Genomic DNA, 19773 nt, shown 5'->3' with positions numbered 1-19773 from the left:
CCTGCCAGAAGCAGAATATGAGGGGGATAGCCAATCACAGTCCTGCATTTGCACAAGCAAAGACGCAGGCTTCAGTTTCCTCTCAGGTCAGGCTATCTGCTGACTGGTTCCTCTCTTACAGAGCAGTTTGCAGAGTGCCACCACCCCCTGCACAGCCTGGGAGAGGAGGCAGCAGGAAGGGGAACAGATGGGTGGGACTAGTAGGATTTTGGGGGGGATATTCAATAAATTATCCCAAAACACAACTTTTCTCAGCACGTTCCTTTTATATTTGAAGGAACCTAATGCACTGGAATATTGTTTTTCATGCATGTCTATTTTGATTGAGCAGTAATCCAGATGCAGAAATATTACATTGCTTTATTAGTTGATTTTTCAGCAGCAGCTGTAGAATGTTAGCTGCTTTTGTATCCATTATAACAGTTGCCTTTAATGAACTGGATTATGCCCAGCAGGGCCAAAGATAAGAAATGTGTGAACGCATGTATCAAATTAGAACAGGTAACCACAGACTAGGTAATCTGTAACTGCTTTCAAAAGAGGTTTTGCCCATGCTTGAACTGACCTATGTATCCTTACAATATGACATCCTAATAAATGTTTGAATTATTTCTTAATTATGGGGAGTGTTTCAGAATATATTATAAATGGGCTTCTTTCATAACATGTCAGTATAGTACATCGCAAGGTAGAGTAAAAAGATTTGCTTTCAGCCTTTCCATACACATTTTCTCTTCCCACTTGGCCACGTATAGTTATGTTAACCAGTTTGGAAATAAATTAGTAAGTAAGCTCTTTTCTGTATTATACAAAAGAGAAGTGTCTGATCAGTATCCATTCCCTGGTCCTATTATTTATTATGTAGTATCTGTAGAAGTGCATACATTTCCAAAAACAGGTTTTTAGTCACAAGGTTGTGATAAAAAAAAAAAAAGCCAAGTAACCATACCATATCTCTTTTGTGTGCTTGTAAGAAATTTGGACAGAATAATAGTGTAAATGGTGAATGCAGTCATAAATACACTTCTTAAAAAAAAAAAAAAGAAAGTGTGGTGAGCTCTGATGTCACACTTTGGTTAATCTGCCTCTAAATGTGTATCCAATATACACAATATGGGACATTTATGAAATGTAAGTAAGTAACATTCACACACAAGTGCTGTACATCACACACATTTATTGCTAAAATTGATGCTCTAACTTACCATATAATTTAAGGAATAGTTAAAAATAAAAAAGAGCAGAAATTACTTTTTTTCAGTTTGAGGAACAATGATTGAAAGGAACAATGATTGAAAAGTCCACACACTTTGAAGAGTTAAAAGGAAAACTATAATGACCTGCAGTGATGTGAAAGCAGTAATATTCATAATTATAAATGAATGTTGTAGTCTTAGCAGGAGCTAGGCCCTGTGCAGGCACTATGTGCTCTTATCACTAGTTGAGTGGGAGCAGGCCTCACCTGCACTTACACAGTACCCTCCTAATGTTTGTTATGGGCAAATAGCAGGAAAGCAGAATACAAATTAAATGTATGAAATTACATTTTCTTGTTGCTTTTTCCTAATTGAATACAAAGTTTTATAATGTTATAAAGTACTATTTCACAAAGGTGCAGTTTTATAGTTTTCCTTTAAAAGTATCAGATGCAGTAATACTCCCATCGCAGTGAACTGGCACAGCTTCACCTATATGCCACCAATTACTGTACCATCAGCTTCCCACATTTATAGGCCTTATGTCAAGGGTTTGTTCCTGCCCAAGACATTTAATTCTCTTTTACTGTCCATATGAGAAAAGCCATCAGCTACCATTAATCTGCACTTTTAAGACCCAGTAGAATTTAAGGCGATGAATTAAAGTATATTGTATCCCATATCAAAACATATTTACATTTCCTCTGTTCTATTGAGAGGAAAAAAAAATTGAGTATAGACTTTTATAAAATATATAGTCTAATTCACTCTTAAAATGGCTCATGATGTCTATTGTAATTTCTAGTTCTACTCACTGCAGCTTTAGGCCTACACTCTGGAACACTGTTTCTTGACCAGGAAACTCCCAGAAATTACTTTATACAATTTTTTTGTGTCAAAATAAATTAAACAAAACCTGCATTAAAATCAGTTTTTTTTGCACCATGGAAAACAAAATTTTCTGTAAATAACATTTCAAAATGACTAAGAAACAAAACCAGCTGGCTGCATCTGATCAGGCTACGCTATGAGTTAGCGCTTATCCTTCTATATTATGTAAATCCTGTACCACAGCATCTTCAGAGATCCTCACACCCAAAAAAGCATAGATGCCCAATTGGTAGGCAAAGCAAATTACTGTAAAACTTAGACGCTTATCTAGGGGTTTGGATTCAATACCAGAACAGTGTGGCGACAGTTCCTACAGTGATTCCATGTAGCAATTGATCTACAACATCTAAGAGATAAGGGTAGACTGACCACATATGCTGGACCTTAAACCAGGGTTTAAGCCAAAGGATGGCCTGCCTAAATCTTGGACCTCAAACAGGGTTCCTGGATATAGAAGGATAGCCATATGTCTTCTTTAATGAGGAGTGATGAGTGTCAATCAAGATTTGGGGAGAAAGACTGCTAAGTTTCTGTCCTTTAAACAAATGATGTAATTATCGCAAGAGAGGTAGACACCAGATGAATCACACAAGAGCCTGGAAGCTATCCTTACTCAAAGAGTATTTTAACTAGGTAACACAGTCTTTAGGGTAACATTACCTTAAAGCATCAATACTAATCTGCAGTTTATTTTATCAGCAGTTAACTTTCACAAGTGCTGCAGGCGAACACATTAAATATCAAAATGAGTCCTGCTTTTTAAAGCAAAGTTTATCAAAATAAACCAGAGTGGAATAAGAAGGAAAACACAAGTTTGATGCTTGGAGTATTCCACTGTCAGACCGATAAGGTTTGAGCTCGCGGAGCAAAAAAAGGAAAATGTCCACTTTTCTCCCCAAGGGGAAAGAGCACAAGCACCAGTAACACTGTTTGAAATGTAATCTGGCTGCAAGGGCTTTATATGTCCTTACAAATGTCCAGGAGCGGCCTAATATAAGCATGGAAGGCAGCAGACTGCACTTTTAGCAAAGGTGCAGTTGACTTTACCATGATTCATACTCCATGACAGGATGTCTTATTTTAAGGGTAAAAGGGGAAAAAAAAATATCCACCAGACTGCCAGAAGAAGGAAAAACTGTCCCATGTCCACTTGATACGAAACATTTGGCCACAGTTTTGTTTTGCTAAAAGCCAGCCTCTCCACTTTAGAGTTGAGTGGTTAGAGTGCAATATTACTCCATGATGGCACGGTACAGGGCTGGCTCAATGTAGTCTTCTCTATATTTTGAGTTGATGACTCTCTGTCTCTTTACCTCTTGCTTAACTTCCTTTTCTGTAAAGATTTCTGTAAAGCGCATGTCAGATGCAACAGACTGTCAAAGTACAAAAAGCAGAAATTTAGTTAAATTACCAGAAATAGCAAAATGCAGAAACATTCCTACAACATACAACCATTTTAGGGGAGAAACTAATACCAAAACCTTCTTTCATAAGCAATAATAAGTTACATCTATTCAAGAACCATGCAATTGATACATACCAGTCGGGACTTTACTTTCTTTGGTAGCTCTTCATCGAGCATATACACATCTTCACGCTTAACACCCAACTGAGATCCATCCTCAAACTCCACCTAAAACATATATGTCAGTCAGTGAAGTAACACAATCAATGAAGTTCTGCTTTGTTTGAGCACTGTAATGGTAAAGCTGAGCTCAGGAGAAAAAAATGAAGCAGACAGCTAGAGCTGAGTTTCTATGGCAACCAGCAATGCTGCTAGAGCTAAAAGCAACTGAGCATGTCTGGCAAGCCAGGAATCAAAGCGGGGCCCAAGTGGGTTACAGGAGAAGGATATCTAAGTGATTAAGTTGATGTTGCAGCCTTACTAGAGGCCATTCACTGATTACATTTTTGTGTGTGGGGTTTACATGTCCTTTAAGAAAGCAGCTGCCATTTTAGTTTGGTCTGACTTCACTTCCTGCCTGCATCTCTGTTCTCAGATTACAGCAGAGATGTGAGAAGTAAGGGGTAGAGGGGGGAAGCTGAGCATGATCAAGTCCAAGTCCTGGAAGCTGGAGCTGAGAGAAGTCTTATACCAAAGAACATTTGTACAGAAAAGATAAAAAAACTAATTTCTTTCTAACAGGACTCGGCACAGCATTACTGTAAGTGTTTATGGCTGTATTTGCATTTCTTCTAAAGCTTACTTGGTTTGAACCTTTCCTTCTCTTTAAAAAGCCAGTAAAAATATAAGGCAATAGCTACCTGGTACATTTGAATAGTATGAGATGCCACAAACTTGGCACCATAGACCAATCCATCTGTCCAGCGAACTTGCACAACTTCTCCAGCTGAAGGGGGACCCAAATTGAGGCAGTCACGGCTCTACAATGGAAAACAAAAAGTAAATTTAGCAGGTGGGCAAAGAGTAAGGCAACGGTACTATTAGTGATCAAGTAAAATTTCTAATTCAACTGTATCCAAATGTTACAGTAAATCTGAGAAACTGGTTCCCTGAAGTGGAAATTCATGTTATCTAAAAACACTTTTTTTTTTTTTTTCAATATTTCTATGGTACATATTACTTAAGGCAAATGTGCCCCTTAAAAGTTTTCCCCCACCAGAGCAGTTGGCTGACAAGATCAACTCTAAACACAACTGTGACTTTTAAAGGTCCCCATACACGTGAAGATTCGCTCGCTTGGTGGGATCGCCAAGTGAGCAGATCTTCACCTGATATCCCCACCCACGGGGTGGGCGATATCGGGGAAAGTGTAGGCGAATTAGATCATTTGGCCCTGGGTCAAAACAATTTAATTATATTGGCGGCAATGGTGCAGACGGTTCAGGGACCGCATCCGACTAGATTGTTAAACCTGCCCGATCAAGATCTGACCGATTTCCGGCTAGATGTCGGTCGGACAGTCCCATGGGTAATGCCCATATATGGGCCAATAAGCTGCCGAATTGGTCTAAGGGACCCGTGATTTTCAGCCACAAAGGGGCCCATAGGCATATCTCATGGGTGCTCCAACTCTCTATTTCCTGTTGTGAGGAAGACAATAAAAAGAAACAGTCCTGAGGCAAACAATGGCTGCCAAGTTCCATAAGTATTGGTCATAAACCAACAGTCAGTCACATGGGCTTACATCTCCCCATGGTAATTGATTTGAGTGACAGACTGTAGCTATAACAAGTTTAATTTTTTTTGTAACCGTCTCTGCATTTATATTCAGTCAGGGTCAGGCTTATTTGTATGGGCCGTCTCAAAATCTAGTAACATCGTCCTTACCACTATATCCTCTGGATACAGATTATCACTGAAGGAGCCATCATCGAAATTGACCTCGTAGAACGTTTCTTTGGTCAGTTTAACCACTTCACATTGGTAGTATCGACCATTCTTGTGTTTGCTGATCACAGCCTGCCCAATCACAATATCTCTGATTGATTCTTTGCCCTGTAACAGAAAGAAAATCAGATTGTGGTGGTTTTATAATTAAAAAAAACTTCAAAATAACCTTATATAATATAAAAAAAACCCTATTCAGCATTCCACTACACAAAGTTTTCACCTCCCACTGCCAACTTAAAAAACTAAAAGTTAATTTGGTACTTTCTATCCTTTCAAACAAGCACTAATTACTCCCATTCCTTAAAGAAATGTCCTACATGCCAGCTCTCCTAGCAACTTAGTTTCTCTATATTTATTTTATGATGGTTTACAATCGCCAAGTACATCATCTGCCACAGTTCCATATGTGACCCCTGCAATCTTCATAGTCCACTCAACATAAAACAGTCCTAATGAAAGCAACTTATTACCTACTCATACAGCCATTCTTTTAGATCACTTCACAACCTTTGACAAAGCAGATCGCCACTATGTCAGAGGAGTGGTGTTCAGCTGGGTCAAACGAGAGAACTTAACTGGATGAGCAGCAGTGATTTTTTTATCGGTACTAGTCATACTTTTCTTTCCTGGTTTAAAAAGTTTCTAATCATTATATTAGTTATCTATACAGTTCCACCTACTTAGTTACTCAATCAATTGTATCCATTACCTGTTTATGTAGATTTACCACTCTACTGCAGACCTATATTTTCCTTTAAAAGCAGTGTGTGATTTGGCATAATAATCTCTCTCTCTTCTGGGATGTCACAGTGCTTAAAAATATACTTTTCTAAAACCCCATTATATTTCTGGTATATCCTCTCCAGTCCTTCAAATGTCACTCACCAGTAAAGTCACCTTTTATTCACCTGCACATCACAAGTCATTCTTGTTTCTAATCTTTCATTTACAATCAACTCTTACCAAATCCTGCTGCTTTCATCTGCATAATATTGTGCAAATAACTTAGGTAAACATCATTTTTTCCTAAATTGGTACAACACATTAATTCTCCTTGCAAATAGACTCATTTTCCTGTTAAATTGCACCGCCCCAGGAAATAACTGCCACACAGATGCAATGACATCTTATCTTTTTCCCAGGCTTCCCCTGCTTAGGCTTGCACATATGCTGTAGAGTAAAATTTTCCATTATGCCAGTGCTAAGGATGCCTGGAAAGAGGTAAGTAAAAAGGTGGTGTGGCTTTGTTAGTTTTCTCCTGTAATGGTGCAGTCTTTTCCAACTTCAAGACTGCCTAAGAAATGCAGGTAAGATGGTTCTATCCCCTGTGTTGGTGCACTTTTTCCCTGAAAGAAGCACAGGCCCAACACTCACCTTTCCTTATCTTTATGCTCCAGTTTACTACAATATAAGTGCTGGGTAATTTGTTTGCTATATACAAATAAAGGATGATTCCTTAGAAACCACAACCAAATAACACACATTTTGTCTTAATATTTTCACTTTTTTTTTTATAGAATTATAATTTCAGCCAATGCCATACCTCATTCTGTAATGCTTTATGCCTGGAACAAGTAATGAAAACCACAAATGGCCAGTCATCTGGCTGCATCATCACACCGGCAGCTTGTGCACAGGAGGCGTGAAAGGAAGTGGGGCAGCGTCCATGGGAACACTGTACACAGCATCCAGAAACCCTCTTCCTCCTTTTCTTGCAGAATGCGCACTTCTGTTGCGGAACAAAATAAATGACCTATTAAAACCATAACCTTCAAAACACAAAACATAACATTTTTGGTTTAAGTAAGTACATACCAGTCTAAACCTTTGCAGCGGAATTTTGCTTATATCTATAGGACTCCTCTCTGCAATGTTCACAAATTTTGCCTCTGTAACTGCCACAGCACACATCACATGAACCCACCTAAAAGACAAGTAGAAGGTCAGATGACCAACTCAATTACAGGTAACTTTACTTATCTTATACAATATCATCTCTGTAGTCTGTTTGTACAAGGTCCCTTGCCATCTATGCCAGTCAACACAGGTGGCATTACAATTAAACATGATTTTAAGTTACTTGGTATTATTAAAAAAAATATATATATATTTTAGCCATAACTTACCGGTTGTCATTTGCTTTCTGTAGTGCTCCTCCTCTTAAAGAACAGAGACAGCAGTCCTAAGAGATAATGGTTAAGATATAAGTCAAACCACAGTGCATGAATTGTTTTCAAACAATGTGGTAATAAAGCAATTTTTTTTTTGCTATTAACAAGATTGATTTACAAAAGATGTTTTATTTCTTACCTCTGTCAGGGCATTTTCTTCACACCTAGAACACAGCCACCCTTCCACAGCCTTTTCTTTGGAGACTCCATAACAGCCTATATAAATAATTAAATTGAAACAGTATTGGTTACTTAAACACATTTTAAATTATGAGACATGAGCTCTATTTACGAAGTAGCTAATAGAATCAAGGGCTTAATCCATTGATGCAGCTAGTTTAGTTTTTTACAAAAAAAATACATTACAGTCGCTAAAGTATCCTGACATCTGCCTCTCCAACATCTCATTCTAAAGCAGGGAATTTAATGTGAAGTTGGCCCTTCCTTTGCTGATATGACAGCCTCTCTACTGTTTTTGCAAGGCTTTCCACTAGATGTTCAAACATGGTTGACTGGATGTGCATTTGGCCACAAAAGAATTAGCATCAGAGGTTGAGCAATAATGTTGGGGATCAAAACTAGGCAATTCCATAAATTATGAAGGGTGCTCTTACATTTGGCCATAGAATGTATTTGGAAATTATTGTACTATACGCAAGACTTCTTTTGGAATTAATGAATTTATGACTTATGGACTTATGCGATTGATATAATAACGTGTTTGAAGGCTTATGTCACAGGGAAATGCTGTGCTGAAGTTTTTCTGGTAGTAGTTTGTCCAGAACTCTCTTCAAATAAAGTCTACAGAAAAAAAGGGTTTTAAATGCAGTTGTATATTATACTGGTAAAACTTTCTGCTTATTAAAAAAAGGATGTTGGCATTTGTGGAAAAAATTGTCAGTAAGTATTTTTATTGCTACAGCTTGTTCCATGAAAAATAGACAGATAATCCCAATGTACAAAGATATTAAGTAAAACTTACTGGCATGGACACACACACAGCAGCTTTTGCACGTAATTAGGATGCTAGTTCCATCATCTTCCAGAAAAGGAGCAGACAGATTAATCTCGGTGTTAGTTCCTGTTGTTGTGAAGCACATTTCTGGGATAAGAGGCTTCGTCTTCAGGTGGAATCCAACACTGCTGGGATCACTTATATTGTTCTCTCCCACACATTCAGGCTAAAAAACAGAAGAGACATAACTCACATTGAATTACAGCAGAATGATATAAACATCACAAATACCTATTATCTGTATTTAATTATTTTTCGGTGTGAAATGAATGAAGTGTTGATGTGAAAATATACCCCAATTATAAATAAAAGTTTACCTGCTATTTAGTTACATATTAAGGTTTAACAGTTATTTCTAAACTGCTGTACATTTCTACAATCTTTCTTGAAATATGGATTCTATAAAACACATCCTATTGCTTTACTGATTTAAAGAAGGAAACAATACTTGTGGAAATGCAAAAAAAATCACCTGATAGTAGGCCTTGAAAAGCATGCAGACAGTACAATGAGGTGGAAGAAGAGAAGCTGCAATATTGTACTCTTTTTCAGCCTGGAAATTTGGTGGTCGATTCTGCCAAAGCTGGCTAAGGGACTTTGCCCATGTCTCACTCTCCTCAAATTCCTCATCCATCAGCAGCTGGTCTGGTTGATCTGCAGTGACAAATTAAAAATTTTTTTAATGCATTATATTAACTGGAAAAATAATTATTTAGTAACTATAAAGGAATACTGTCTTAGGAAAGTATGTTGTTTTAAAACCGCATCAGTTAAAAAAGCTTCTCCAGCAGAATGCTGCATTGTAATCCATTTTTCAGAACAGCATATATTTAAAATTTTATTTTGTAATTGCACATGGGGCCAGCCATATTCTTCATTTCCCAGGGTACCATGGACATGTGACTTGTGCACTGATAAACTTCAGTCACACTTTACTGCTGAGCTGCAAGTTGGAGTGATATCACCCCCTTTCCCCCCCAGCAGCCAATCAGCAGAACAATGGGAAAGTAAAAATATAGTAAACAGATGATTAGCCAATTCCTGGTGGGATTTATAACAAACTAAACAGGCTCAATGCATAGACTGCATTACTTCAGGATACAGGGCTATCCAGGGCATCTTTGAAACAGACATCACATTCCTTATTAACTGCCACTGACTGGTCACTCAAGCTCCCTGATGTCTCTAACAAAATAAATTTGAACTAAAGATATATGGAATTTAAAGGAGAACAAAGTTAAAAACACTGGGGGGTGCTCTTCTTAATAAAGCAAGCCTCTAAACAAGTCCTATAGAAGATCTGTCCGTTTATGGACATGCCCTTCTGGCTCACCCCACCTGCAAGTACTAGTACTAGTCCTGTGGCAACATTGCATAACAGTTTTGACTGCCTTGCTACAAACTGCTAGGTTGATCTTTTTATTTGTTACAATGCAGCTTGTTTGAGTGATTGCCCATATATTTTTTAACCTAACTGCATTGCACACTGTCTCGCTTTGGCTTCATTACAGTTCCACATTGCACTGCCCTGACAATGGTTCTAAAACAAATGCACTCACCAACTTGTAACTTTGCTGCAGTGTTAATAGGGTGCTATAAGCCCCACCCACTGTTCACCTAAGGAAGGGAGGTGGAAACTCCCCTGAAACACTGACATGCCACAACACTGTTTGCACAGTATATCTTAATAATAAAAGATTTCAATTTAAAGGGATGTAATTCCCTATTAAAATATCTGACTTCATTCTGTTGCATGTTATGTGTTGGTTACCATGATGGTAAGTTTTTCCACTGTAGAGGGTATTTACTGTTTGTACTGTTACGGTTTGTAATATAGGACAGAACCTCTCTTAAATGTTCTCCTAATAACCAAAGAAACTTTCTTTTTAATAATGTTTTTTAATGAAATAGAAAATGTGTTTTCTCTGCATTATTTAACATTACCATCATCACTGCCGCTGTCTTTCATCACTAGTGGATGATAACGTGGCAGCTTGGACAGAGGCTGTCGGCGGCTCTTGGAATTTCTGTTTTCCTTCAAAGATTTTATGTGCTTGCCAGCTACCTGTATAAAAATTGGACAAGAGTTCACAAACAGTTATATGACATCATAGAGAATGGGACTTATTCTTTATAGGCACAGTGCAAATGTTAGTGCCAGTGCACAACAGCCCTGTCCATAACCAGGTATTAAGAACACCATTCCATTGGAGCAGTCCGCCTGCTTACATGACATTTTGCATTATTTCATTTTAGGGGCATGCTTACTTCACTCACTTTCTAAAAAGAACAATTTGCTTGCATTATCTGGTATAAAATATGCGCCAGTTTGCAGCACACACCATCTCAGTAAATACTGGGGAAAACCAGAATTTTGAGTAGAAAACATGGCGGACTACACGAACTCTGTAGTAACTGTAGCCCAAAAACATTTGACCTATATATCCAGTTTCAAGGACATATTAATACTTAATTCTTAAGGCCAGAAATTCCAGCAAATTAAATGGCTTCTGTTTTTCAAGGTGATAAAGCTTTGTAAAAAAATTAGATTATTCATCATGTGCTCAGAGTACCCTATTCTATGTTCCTATAAAACATAAATATGCTTGCGCCTAAAGCAAACTTTTTTCACAATCAATCTGAAGGGCTTTCAAACTTTTGCTGAACACTGTAGCATATTTTCAATGAGAATTTCACATTTTGGCCTCAAGCAGGGGCGGGCCAAGCCGACTGGGCCCGGTCGTCCACCTCGCCCCTGCACCTTCCCCTTGCATTCGGGCGTACTATTTGCATTTTTAATGACACACTAAACCAGATGTGTCAATTTGAAGAGCAAAAGAAAAAACAATAAAACAAAAAGAATATGTTTTTGTTACATATCTGGACCTACGCTGGAGTAGCCCTCCCCCTTAACCTTTTAGTTTGTACCTCTTCCAGATCATGCTCTGAAAAGCTGGCCATGCTGCTTGTTTTCTTCCTTATGTGAGCACTGCCTTGTGCCTTGGCATAGCTGTGAAGCTTCCCACAACTGGCAGACTGTTGTGCTTCAGAGTCCGTATCTGATGACCCTGAGCTGTCTGGGGAACTATCTTGCGAGGAAGAAGAGGATGTTGAGCTTTCTGCACTAGTGGAGGGACTTCCTGGTTGAGAGATGGAGTCCTGCTCGGCAAGACTGAAATCTTCAACATTTTTGAGTGTTTCAAAGACTTGTCCTGAAGAGCCTGTTACATTAAGTACAGATGTAAATATATTTATGTTACTAATACAAGTTACAAACAGAAAAACAGACATTTTTGCAAATAAAGTATACAGTTTTATGTGGAAAGTGCTAGCGGAAAAAGCTTAAGTATTTCAGGAAAACCTTTTTTTTCAAATTTTTTTTTGTTTGTTTCAATCAAGCGTCCTTGCCTCCTTGAGTATGGCGCTTTATCCAAAAGGTCTCCTGGAGACCACAGTGAAGGAAATGTCCTTGGCCATTGACAAATGAGAACAATACATGTGAAGAAAGTACCAATTCTATAGTAGATGGGGTTAAAGATCACAGATTAATAAAAGGACTTGAAATCCCTGCAATCAATTTGTATCAATGCATAGATTTGCTGTTTTCCTTCCTATTTACAGTGGTCCTAAGCAAGAGCAGATGGTCTGCAAAGCGCAATAAATGTGCAGTTTGTACGCTTTGGGCTTACAATGATAATCATATTTTAAAGGACATGTCAACCCCAAAAATAATTTTTTCCTTAATAAAAGAAAACTTAATTCTAAGCAACTTTCCAATATTTATTAAAAAAATTATTAGTGCTTTAAAAGTTATTTGTAAATGTAATCGATAATGAAAGCATCATTTGCTGGACTCCTGGTTGTTACTTTTTAAACAATGTTTCAAATACCAGGCCTGTCAATTTGCTGCTTGTGTTACATTATTTCAAACACCAGAGCCACCAGGTGAGAGAATAGAAAAGGACAAACTCTGCTCACTCACTCATCATGATACACAATAGATTACACTGAACAAGACCATGACCAATAAAGCTGTTTTTGTTATGGGTAGACAGGTACTGTAATGGTAGCACTGCTGCCTTGCAGAGCTGTGGTTATAGGTTTAACTCCAGACAGGACACTATCTGCAAGGAGTTCCCAAAGCTTTTCTGGGTTTCTTCTAAGCACTCTGGTTTCCTCCTACACTCCAAACATATACAGGCATGATAACTGGTTCTTGATAAAGTTGACCTTAATGCGTGTGAATATGACAGGGACCTTAGATTGGAAGATGGCCTGAAGCAAGGACTAATGTGAATGTTGTCTGTATAGTGTTGTAGAATATGATGGAGCTACCGGTATATAAAATAAAAAGTACAATAAAACAGCTTAGAGCTCATAACTCAACCACTGACATAATAAACAAACTGGTCCATTTTAGCTGGTTGACAAACCTGCATTAAAATTCATATATTTCATTTCTTTCATGTTACATAAGCAGTAAAAAAAAAAAACACACAACAACAACATACCAGGTTCAGTACATTCATCTTGACAACTCTCAGTTTCTTCGTTTTTACCCACACAGGTGGATTCCATATTTGCCGATTCAGGGCAGAGCTCTTCCTTGGGAAAGTCTCCACTTTCACTCAGCTCTTCTGGTACCTCTAAACAAACACGGTGCCTTTTTGTTCCTATACGGTGTTTGGCCACACTGCAGTGATAGAGCAGAATATAATTAAAGGCACATTACATTATATATTATTTATGTAAAGGCTTGGTTATGTGTAGAATACTAGATCTCAAACTGCACTTTAAAATATTATAATTCCCAAGTGCAGAATTATTAATATATATTCATAATTCAGAACATATATAAGTTACTGAGAAAGCACTGTCTGTTGACTATAAAACAAATGTTTGGATATGGATCTACTACTTGTTTTAAAGTGCAAGTACAGAATATGCAGACTAAATTTGTGATGGCTGACCTTTTCTTTTGCTCTGTCTCTGCCTGTTCATCATTGAATTTGGCAGCCTCTGGAGTGGGAAGAGTGTGGTCAATCACAGTAGAATCTTTTCCAGCTTTCCACAGTTTGTAACGCTCTGGCTGGAATTTTCTCACAAACACATCCATGGAGATTTTCACCATATCTTTCCTGCAAGAGCACTGCACAAAGAAAGAATATATATTATATAAATTTGCAGGTAGGACCAGCACACTAAGAAAAAGGTTTATTCACATACCATGTTATACACTAATTATAGAATAATCAGATTTAAGATTAACCTCAAAATCCAATCTTACATGTGCTTGACTTTTACACTGTAACCCATATTACATACAATATGTTAAAGGTTCAGTTTTTAGAAATTCATACAATTCTGAAACTGTGCTTGGAAATGTGTGCCACCCCCAAATCACACAGCAGTCTAAAATCCATTATCCAACTCACAAAGGAACACTCCCAAAGTTAAGATACAGTGCTCCCATAGTAAAGACCACCTACTACCTGTGCATAAAATCAAGCACAAAAATTTGAAAGTTCTTGATCCAAAAAGAGTGATTTGAAAATATTAAAAAAAAAAAAAATAGAAAATTCACAATTTACAAAAAACACTTTGAAATGTATATCTTCGTTTATAAACAACTATTTTACTTCAATTTAAAACATGCATGAATGTAAACCACTATTAAGGCAAATTAAATCCAACTGTTTTTACCAAAACAGCCTGCTTTCCATATTCAATCCATCTCATTGTAGCAAAATTTGTAGATTCGGCACAATTGAATCCATGATTAAAACCAGCATGGTAACCATAAGGAAAGGTGATCATAAATTCTCCAGCCTCTTGAGTAACCTGCAACACAAAATTCACAAGAATATTAAGTACTAGTCAAATTAATAGTTTCAAACGTTACACTAACTTTTCTTTCAACATTTTGATTCGTAAGGATTCAAATAATCATACAAAGCTACGCTAAATCGACAGTTTAATATTTAGACATTAATTCCACCTAGGCATGTTTCTTTGGGACAAAAAGGTTGATGGATTCATGTCTGTACTATGTTACAAGGATAAAATAAGCAGACAGACAAATGGTTTTAGTTGTACAAAGTTAACATACCTTATCAAATGGTATCCCATACTTTTTCAGTATAAATGGTGAGATCACAGTCATTTTATGACGTAAAAAGGCTTCACAGCTCTGAGCACTTCCGGGAAAAAAGCCTACAGCATAAACACAAGCAATGAATTAAGTTACTCGGAAGTAAGTCATTGAAATGTGCATAGAATATTGCATATAAAAATAGGTCTGAGACGCTGCACATAAATTATGCGGATTTCAGGAGGAAATTCAAGAGACTTGAAGATGTAATGTTAAACAAAGGGCAGATTCTGTTTTTTTATGAATAAGCATAATATTCAAGACTGGGATACTAAAATCTACAATAAAGTATTGATGCCGATACATATAGTTTATGCACAGTATGCGAGTGTATAAATAGGCCAGGATAGGTTTGCGTGTGTGCTGGGTTTACTTGGAAGGGTTGAACTTGATGGACTTTGGTCTTTTTTTAACCCACCTTAAACATGTAACCATGAAAGATACGAAGTTTTTTTTAAATGGAAACTAGTTTACTTAGTGCAAAGCCTGAAAATGGGGAACCAAATTCTGAAGACAACACTTAAGTAGGTATAAAAGCTTTAACATGAGCAATAACAGCTTCAGAACTTTTGGTCCTTTAACTATCGAACCCAAAGCACACGCGATGTGTGCATCACCAGATGTAATGGAACTGCAAATTAAAGCGTCATTTCACCAACTTAGCTATCAAAATACAGGAAGTCGTCATTTAATTTTACTACATATGGGCAGACAATTTAGGAAACACATCCTGTTAGTTAAATCAGTACTATACCAGATAAAAAAGGTCTAAAATGTGGTATATTTTCCCTACCTTTGGCAAGCCTCTCCAGCCGTTTTCCATGCTCTGGAGGAATGGAATACCTGAAAAAAAAAATAGAATACATTTATAATTAATTCTTACACTATACAAACTACTTACTAAGTTTAACTAAATGGCAAATGTTAAAGAGTACTTTAATTTTGTCCCGACTAATCCACTCAAAATAAATGTCTTTACCATGATTTTGGTTCACCAAAATGCAGGTAATTGATGCTGTAAAGGTCCATATCTTCAGTATGCCAAGCAAAGGAGGTTTTCCACATGCCAAAGTATAAGTATGGGGTGTTCACTCCTTCTATTGTGATCCCACTCTCTCTCTCCACCACATCCAGTATTGTATTCAGGCGGCTAATCCTCCACTCATCCACATGCTTTCAATTTAAAAAAGAAAAAAACAAAAGTGAACACTCTAAAACATAACTGTATTTACATAGAAATGCATTTAAATGCAAACCATACAAATGTGCAATTAAAATATTTAAGATCCCAGTTTCTTCAACATGCAGGTGAAAACATTTGATATACATAATGCATTTACACAAGAACTGATAAAATACAGTAATGCTTATATACCTTGTCATATAAGGAACCGTTTACATCTGCTCCATAAATTGGTGCGTTGAATGTTAAATTTTTCCAGTATTTGCGCTCCAAGTCCTCAAAATCTACATAGCGAGGAGTACAATACCTAGAACACAACAAAGCCAAAAGGAACAATAAAGGGATATTAAAGAAAAAACTGTCCACTTTCCAGTAACAGCAATTATTAGGATTGCTTCTTTTCCAGGCTACTATACAATCCAAAGTGCTCATAGCTCCTAATACAGGTATGGGATCTGTTATCCAGAATGCTGGGGCCCTGGGTTTTTTTGGCAAATGGGTCTTTTAGTAATTTGGATCACCATACTTTAAGGGGCACATTTATCAAAGTCCGAATTTCTGATGTTTTTAAGTACGATTGGCAAAAATTCTTATTAACAACGATAATTTCTGATGTGCGTTAATTGTGCGAAAATTTGTATTGTGGCCATACGAAAATATTGTGGTGCAAACGGAAAGTTTCAAAATTTTCATATCCGGGCGATTGTAAACGGCGCAAAAAACTTTCTGACTTTGAACCTTCAATGCATAATTTTGGAAGCCTCCCAGAGGACTCAATGGCACTCTACAGCTCCAACCAGGCCAAAGGAAAGTCACGATACCGAAGCTTGAATGAATCAGAAACTTTCGTAGTCGTTGCAACAAATACGATTTTGTAGCTCAAATTGACGCAAAGCACTAAAATGTTGCGGAAATTAACGAAAATATTGTGGAAAATACGCAAAGTTCAATAAATTAGAAAAAATACAAATTTTTCCAATTCGGACCCAATCATACTTTGATAAATGTGCCCCTAAGTGTACTAAAAAAAATCATCTAAACATTAAATAGACCTAATAAGATTGTCTTGTCTCCAACACAAATTAATAACATCTTAGTTGTGAACAAGTATTAAGTACAGTTTTGTTATTACAGAGAAAAAAAGATTTTTAAAAATGTCATTTAATTAAAATGGAGTCTATGGGAGATGGCTCTTCTGTTAAGTCGGAGCTTTCTGGAAAATGGGAGCCAAATCCCATACCTGTAATACATTTTAACAACCCTAGTAAATGATGAGTCTGAAGAGAGGAGCTATGCGTTATTTTCCATAATAGCTTACCAGAAAGCAGGCATAGTAGCTTTTGGCAACTTCAAAACCCAATAATGCAAATATGCTTATTTTTAGGTTGAGAAGCAGAAAATCAAATAAATAAAGTACATTTTCCAAGTGCAATGCTCCTCACTTATGGATATAGAGGCTTATGCTTATATCAGGTTTTTATATAATTCTGTTTGATGCTTGAATAGTGTTTCTTACTTATCACTGTTTGCAATACGTCTGAATTCTTTCACAGTCATCGGCTTTTTCTGTATATTATACTGAGTGAAGAGCCCCGATTGCCCAGTGACCACCTGCTGAATTGGAGCTGGAATCACAAGATCATCCAAGTCATCATAACAAGTCCGCGGTTTCCACTCCTTTGGAGGAACCACCTACAAAAATAATGGGGTAACAATTGTTTTCTAGCCAGATCAGCCTCAGTGATAATTCAGAAACAGAGTGGAGATTAGATTAATGATGTATGCAAATCAAGCAGTTCAATCTTTATCACATTTATTAACATTTTCCTGGCTGTTGAGATAATTTTTCTGTCAGAGAGGAATGAAATTCAAAGTATTCTGTTTTTAGAAAATACCAATCAGTCAGAATAGATTTGACTGCTTGTAGCAGTTTAAAGCAATTCTTTTCTGTCTGGGGTTCATCAATAGCAATGACCTAACCTGATCAATTAAGTTACATTTACCATAGAAAACAAGCATTGAATTAAAATGGCGGCATGGTTCATCTATGGGATATTTACTGGAATTATACAAACTATTCTGCATAAAGATGTACTTTTGTACAATAACATCATATATATAGTGGAGGAAATAAGCTTAAAGATCACTCAAGAGACTACAAAGGAAATATAGCAATAAAGTTGTTACCTTTGCCAGACCAGCGCGATGTGCCCCTTGGGACTCAATATACGCTATGTAACGACTGAAGTTGCGGAACTCTTCCATTGTTGGATAAAACGTCATGATCCGCAAAGACGAATTCGGGTTTTCATTTTCCCCAGCCATTCTGAAGCCAAAGGCCTTAGAGGCTTTTCAGAGTCTTAATAGAAAACAAGAAGCTAAAAAAGCAGAAAGGGTGATAATGAAGTTGCATTTGTTTACTATATCATGCTCACGTATATTTAATGGAAAAGGATACACAGATATAAAAACACAAACATTCCAATACCATATGAACCTTTATTGTGTAAGCCCACTTGATGTCTATATAGCTACAATTTATTCATGTGCAAATATCCTTTTGTATTTATAAATTGCATTCATAATCATAAACCTCCCGCCTTACCATAGATAAGAAAATCTCATCAATGCCCCACATGGTAACACCAGATGGGCTGTCAGCTGAGAGACTATAGCATCTATTGTGCCTATATGCCCTAAACGCACATCAATAGAAGCGGCAGAAATATGGTGACATTCTGTGGCCAACACGTGTCAAATAAGCAGTAACATATTAGCTGCATCTATAGTACACAATGTAACAGGATTATGAAATGCACTCTGCACGACTACAAACATGGCTAAATATGTCTGACTATTTCTCCGTGCATCCCCTTGCTGCAGGCTGCTACAACCCTACACTCAAACCGGTGCTTGGAAACGCACAAATAATACCGTGTGAATCATACACTGCTTATTACAACCAAGTAAACGTGGAATAAAAGTATTAGACACCTACACAGCTGACAGCCTCTTGATCCACACCCTCCTCCGTACACAACAAGATGACTGATGATCGGCACCGGAAAGACAGAAAAGAAGGAGGGACTTTCTTCACATCTTCCGTCAGTGATTGGTTCTCAGAAAGGTAACCGGAAGCCACAAACAGGGAAACGTGCGCCGGTTTCCTATTGGTCAATACATGTATCACAACTAAAGCCTATTTTCGCTTGAACCAAAGCAAAAATGTGTTTTCAGTGGAAGTATACATGCGTGTGCGTCACAGCGAAGAAGTTGTCTGATCTAAAGATTCTAATCTCTTGAACGCGAAGCTGATAAAAGCAAGACGCGGTCAGATAAAAGGCAAAAAAGCCAGTCAGGCAACGCGACGAAACGCACGGCTTGTAAAGTTACCGACCGTCTTTCGCTCAAGGTTTTATGGCGGTGTTTTCCTTCGTTTTTCTCAGGCTTGCTCGGAGCTGGCGTTACTCAGTCTGTCTTTCGGTTTTCTCACACTACGCATGCGCTTACGCATCCTACTCGCCCAGAACAACAAAAGCTAATCAGAAATGGGCAGCGACACAACCAATGAGGTAGCGAGCACAGCGGCGAATATAACAGGAGGTCTCCAGTGATTGGAGGGGAGAGTGTTTGCTGTAGCAGGTTAGGGGAGGGCTTACACGCGGTTGGCTGCCCCCGGGGGAATTGTTGGCTTTTTTGTTCAATCAGGCTCGTTCGTGAGCAGGGCTCCTAACCACTTAGCTACGTGGGAGGAGACGCGCAATGCGTTGTTTTTCTTTAGAGGCCGGCATTGTTCTTTTCTGGGAAGTCT

The 19773-nt window shown here is 37.6% G+C and overlaps 1 protein-coding gene across 3 annotated transcripts; it reads right to left on the bottom strand.

Annotated features, from left to right (window-relative positions):
- Positions 1–1157: 1157 nt before the first annotated feature.
- On the bottom strand, positions 1158–19540 carry kdm4a (lysine (K)-specific demethylase 4A). Of its 3 annotated transcripts, none has more exons than XM_012960573.3 (22): positions 18961–19540; positions 18150–18321; positions 17479–17654; positions 16155–16269; positions 15759–15952; positions 15573–15622; positions 14738–14841; positions 14332–14469; positions 13599–13777; positions 13140–13321; positions 11557–11849; positions 10573–10693; positions 9101–9282; positions 8596–8794; positions 7753–7829; positions 7569–7624; positions 7258–7366; positions 6986–7171; positions 5380–5547; positions 4353–4472; positions 3628–3720; positions 1158–3460 (listed from the first exon to the last, which is right to left on the bottom strand). In XM_012960573.3, the coding sequence occupies exons 2-22, from the start codon at positions 18285–18287 to the stop codon at positions 3320–3322; spliced, it is 3021 nt and encodes a 1006-aa protein (XP_012816027.2). In that variant the 5' UTR covers positions 18288–18321; positions 18961–19540; the 3' UTR covers positions 1158–3319.
- Positions 19541–19773: the final 233 nt, after the last annotated feature.

Source organism: Xenopus tropicalis, chromosome 4, assembly GCF_000004195.4.
Source record: "Xenopus tropicalis strain Nigerian chromosome 4, UCB_Xtro_10.0, whole genome shotgun sequence".
NCBI classification, from domain to species: Eukaryota; Metazoa; Chordata; class Amphibia; order Anura; family Pipidae; genus Xenopus; species Xenopus tropicalis.
Note: the sequence above shows the minus strand (reverse complement) of the source record. Positions and strands in the feature narration are given on the sequence as shown.

What these genes read in the sequence shown, in the direction of transcription:
- kdm4a (XM_012960573.3), bottom strand. Translation starts at nt 18,287, where the DNA reads ATGGCTGGGGAAAATGAAAACCCGAATTCGTCTTTGCGGATCATGACG. An exon ending in TTTGGTGAACCAAAATCATG is followed by an intron (nt 15,623 to 15,758) that starts GTAAAGACATTT and finishes TTTTTTTTTCAG; the next exon opens with GTATTCCATTCCTCCAGAGC. An exon ending in GCTGGAGAGGCTTGCCAAAG is followed by an intron (nt 14,842 to 15,572) that starts GTAGGGAAAATA and finishes TTTATGCTGTAG; the next exon opens with GCTTTTTTCCCGGAAGTGCT.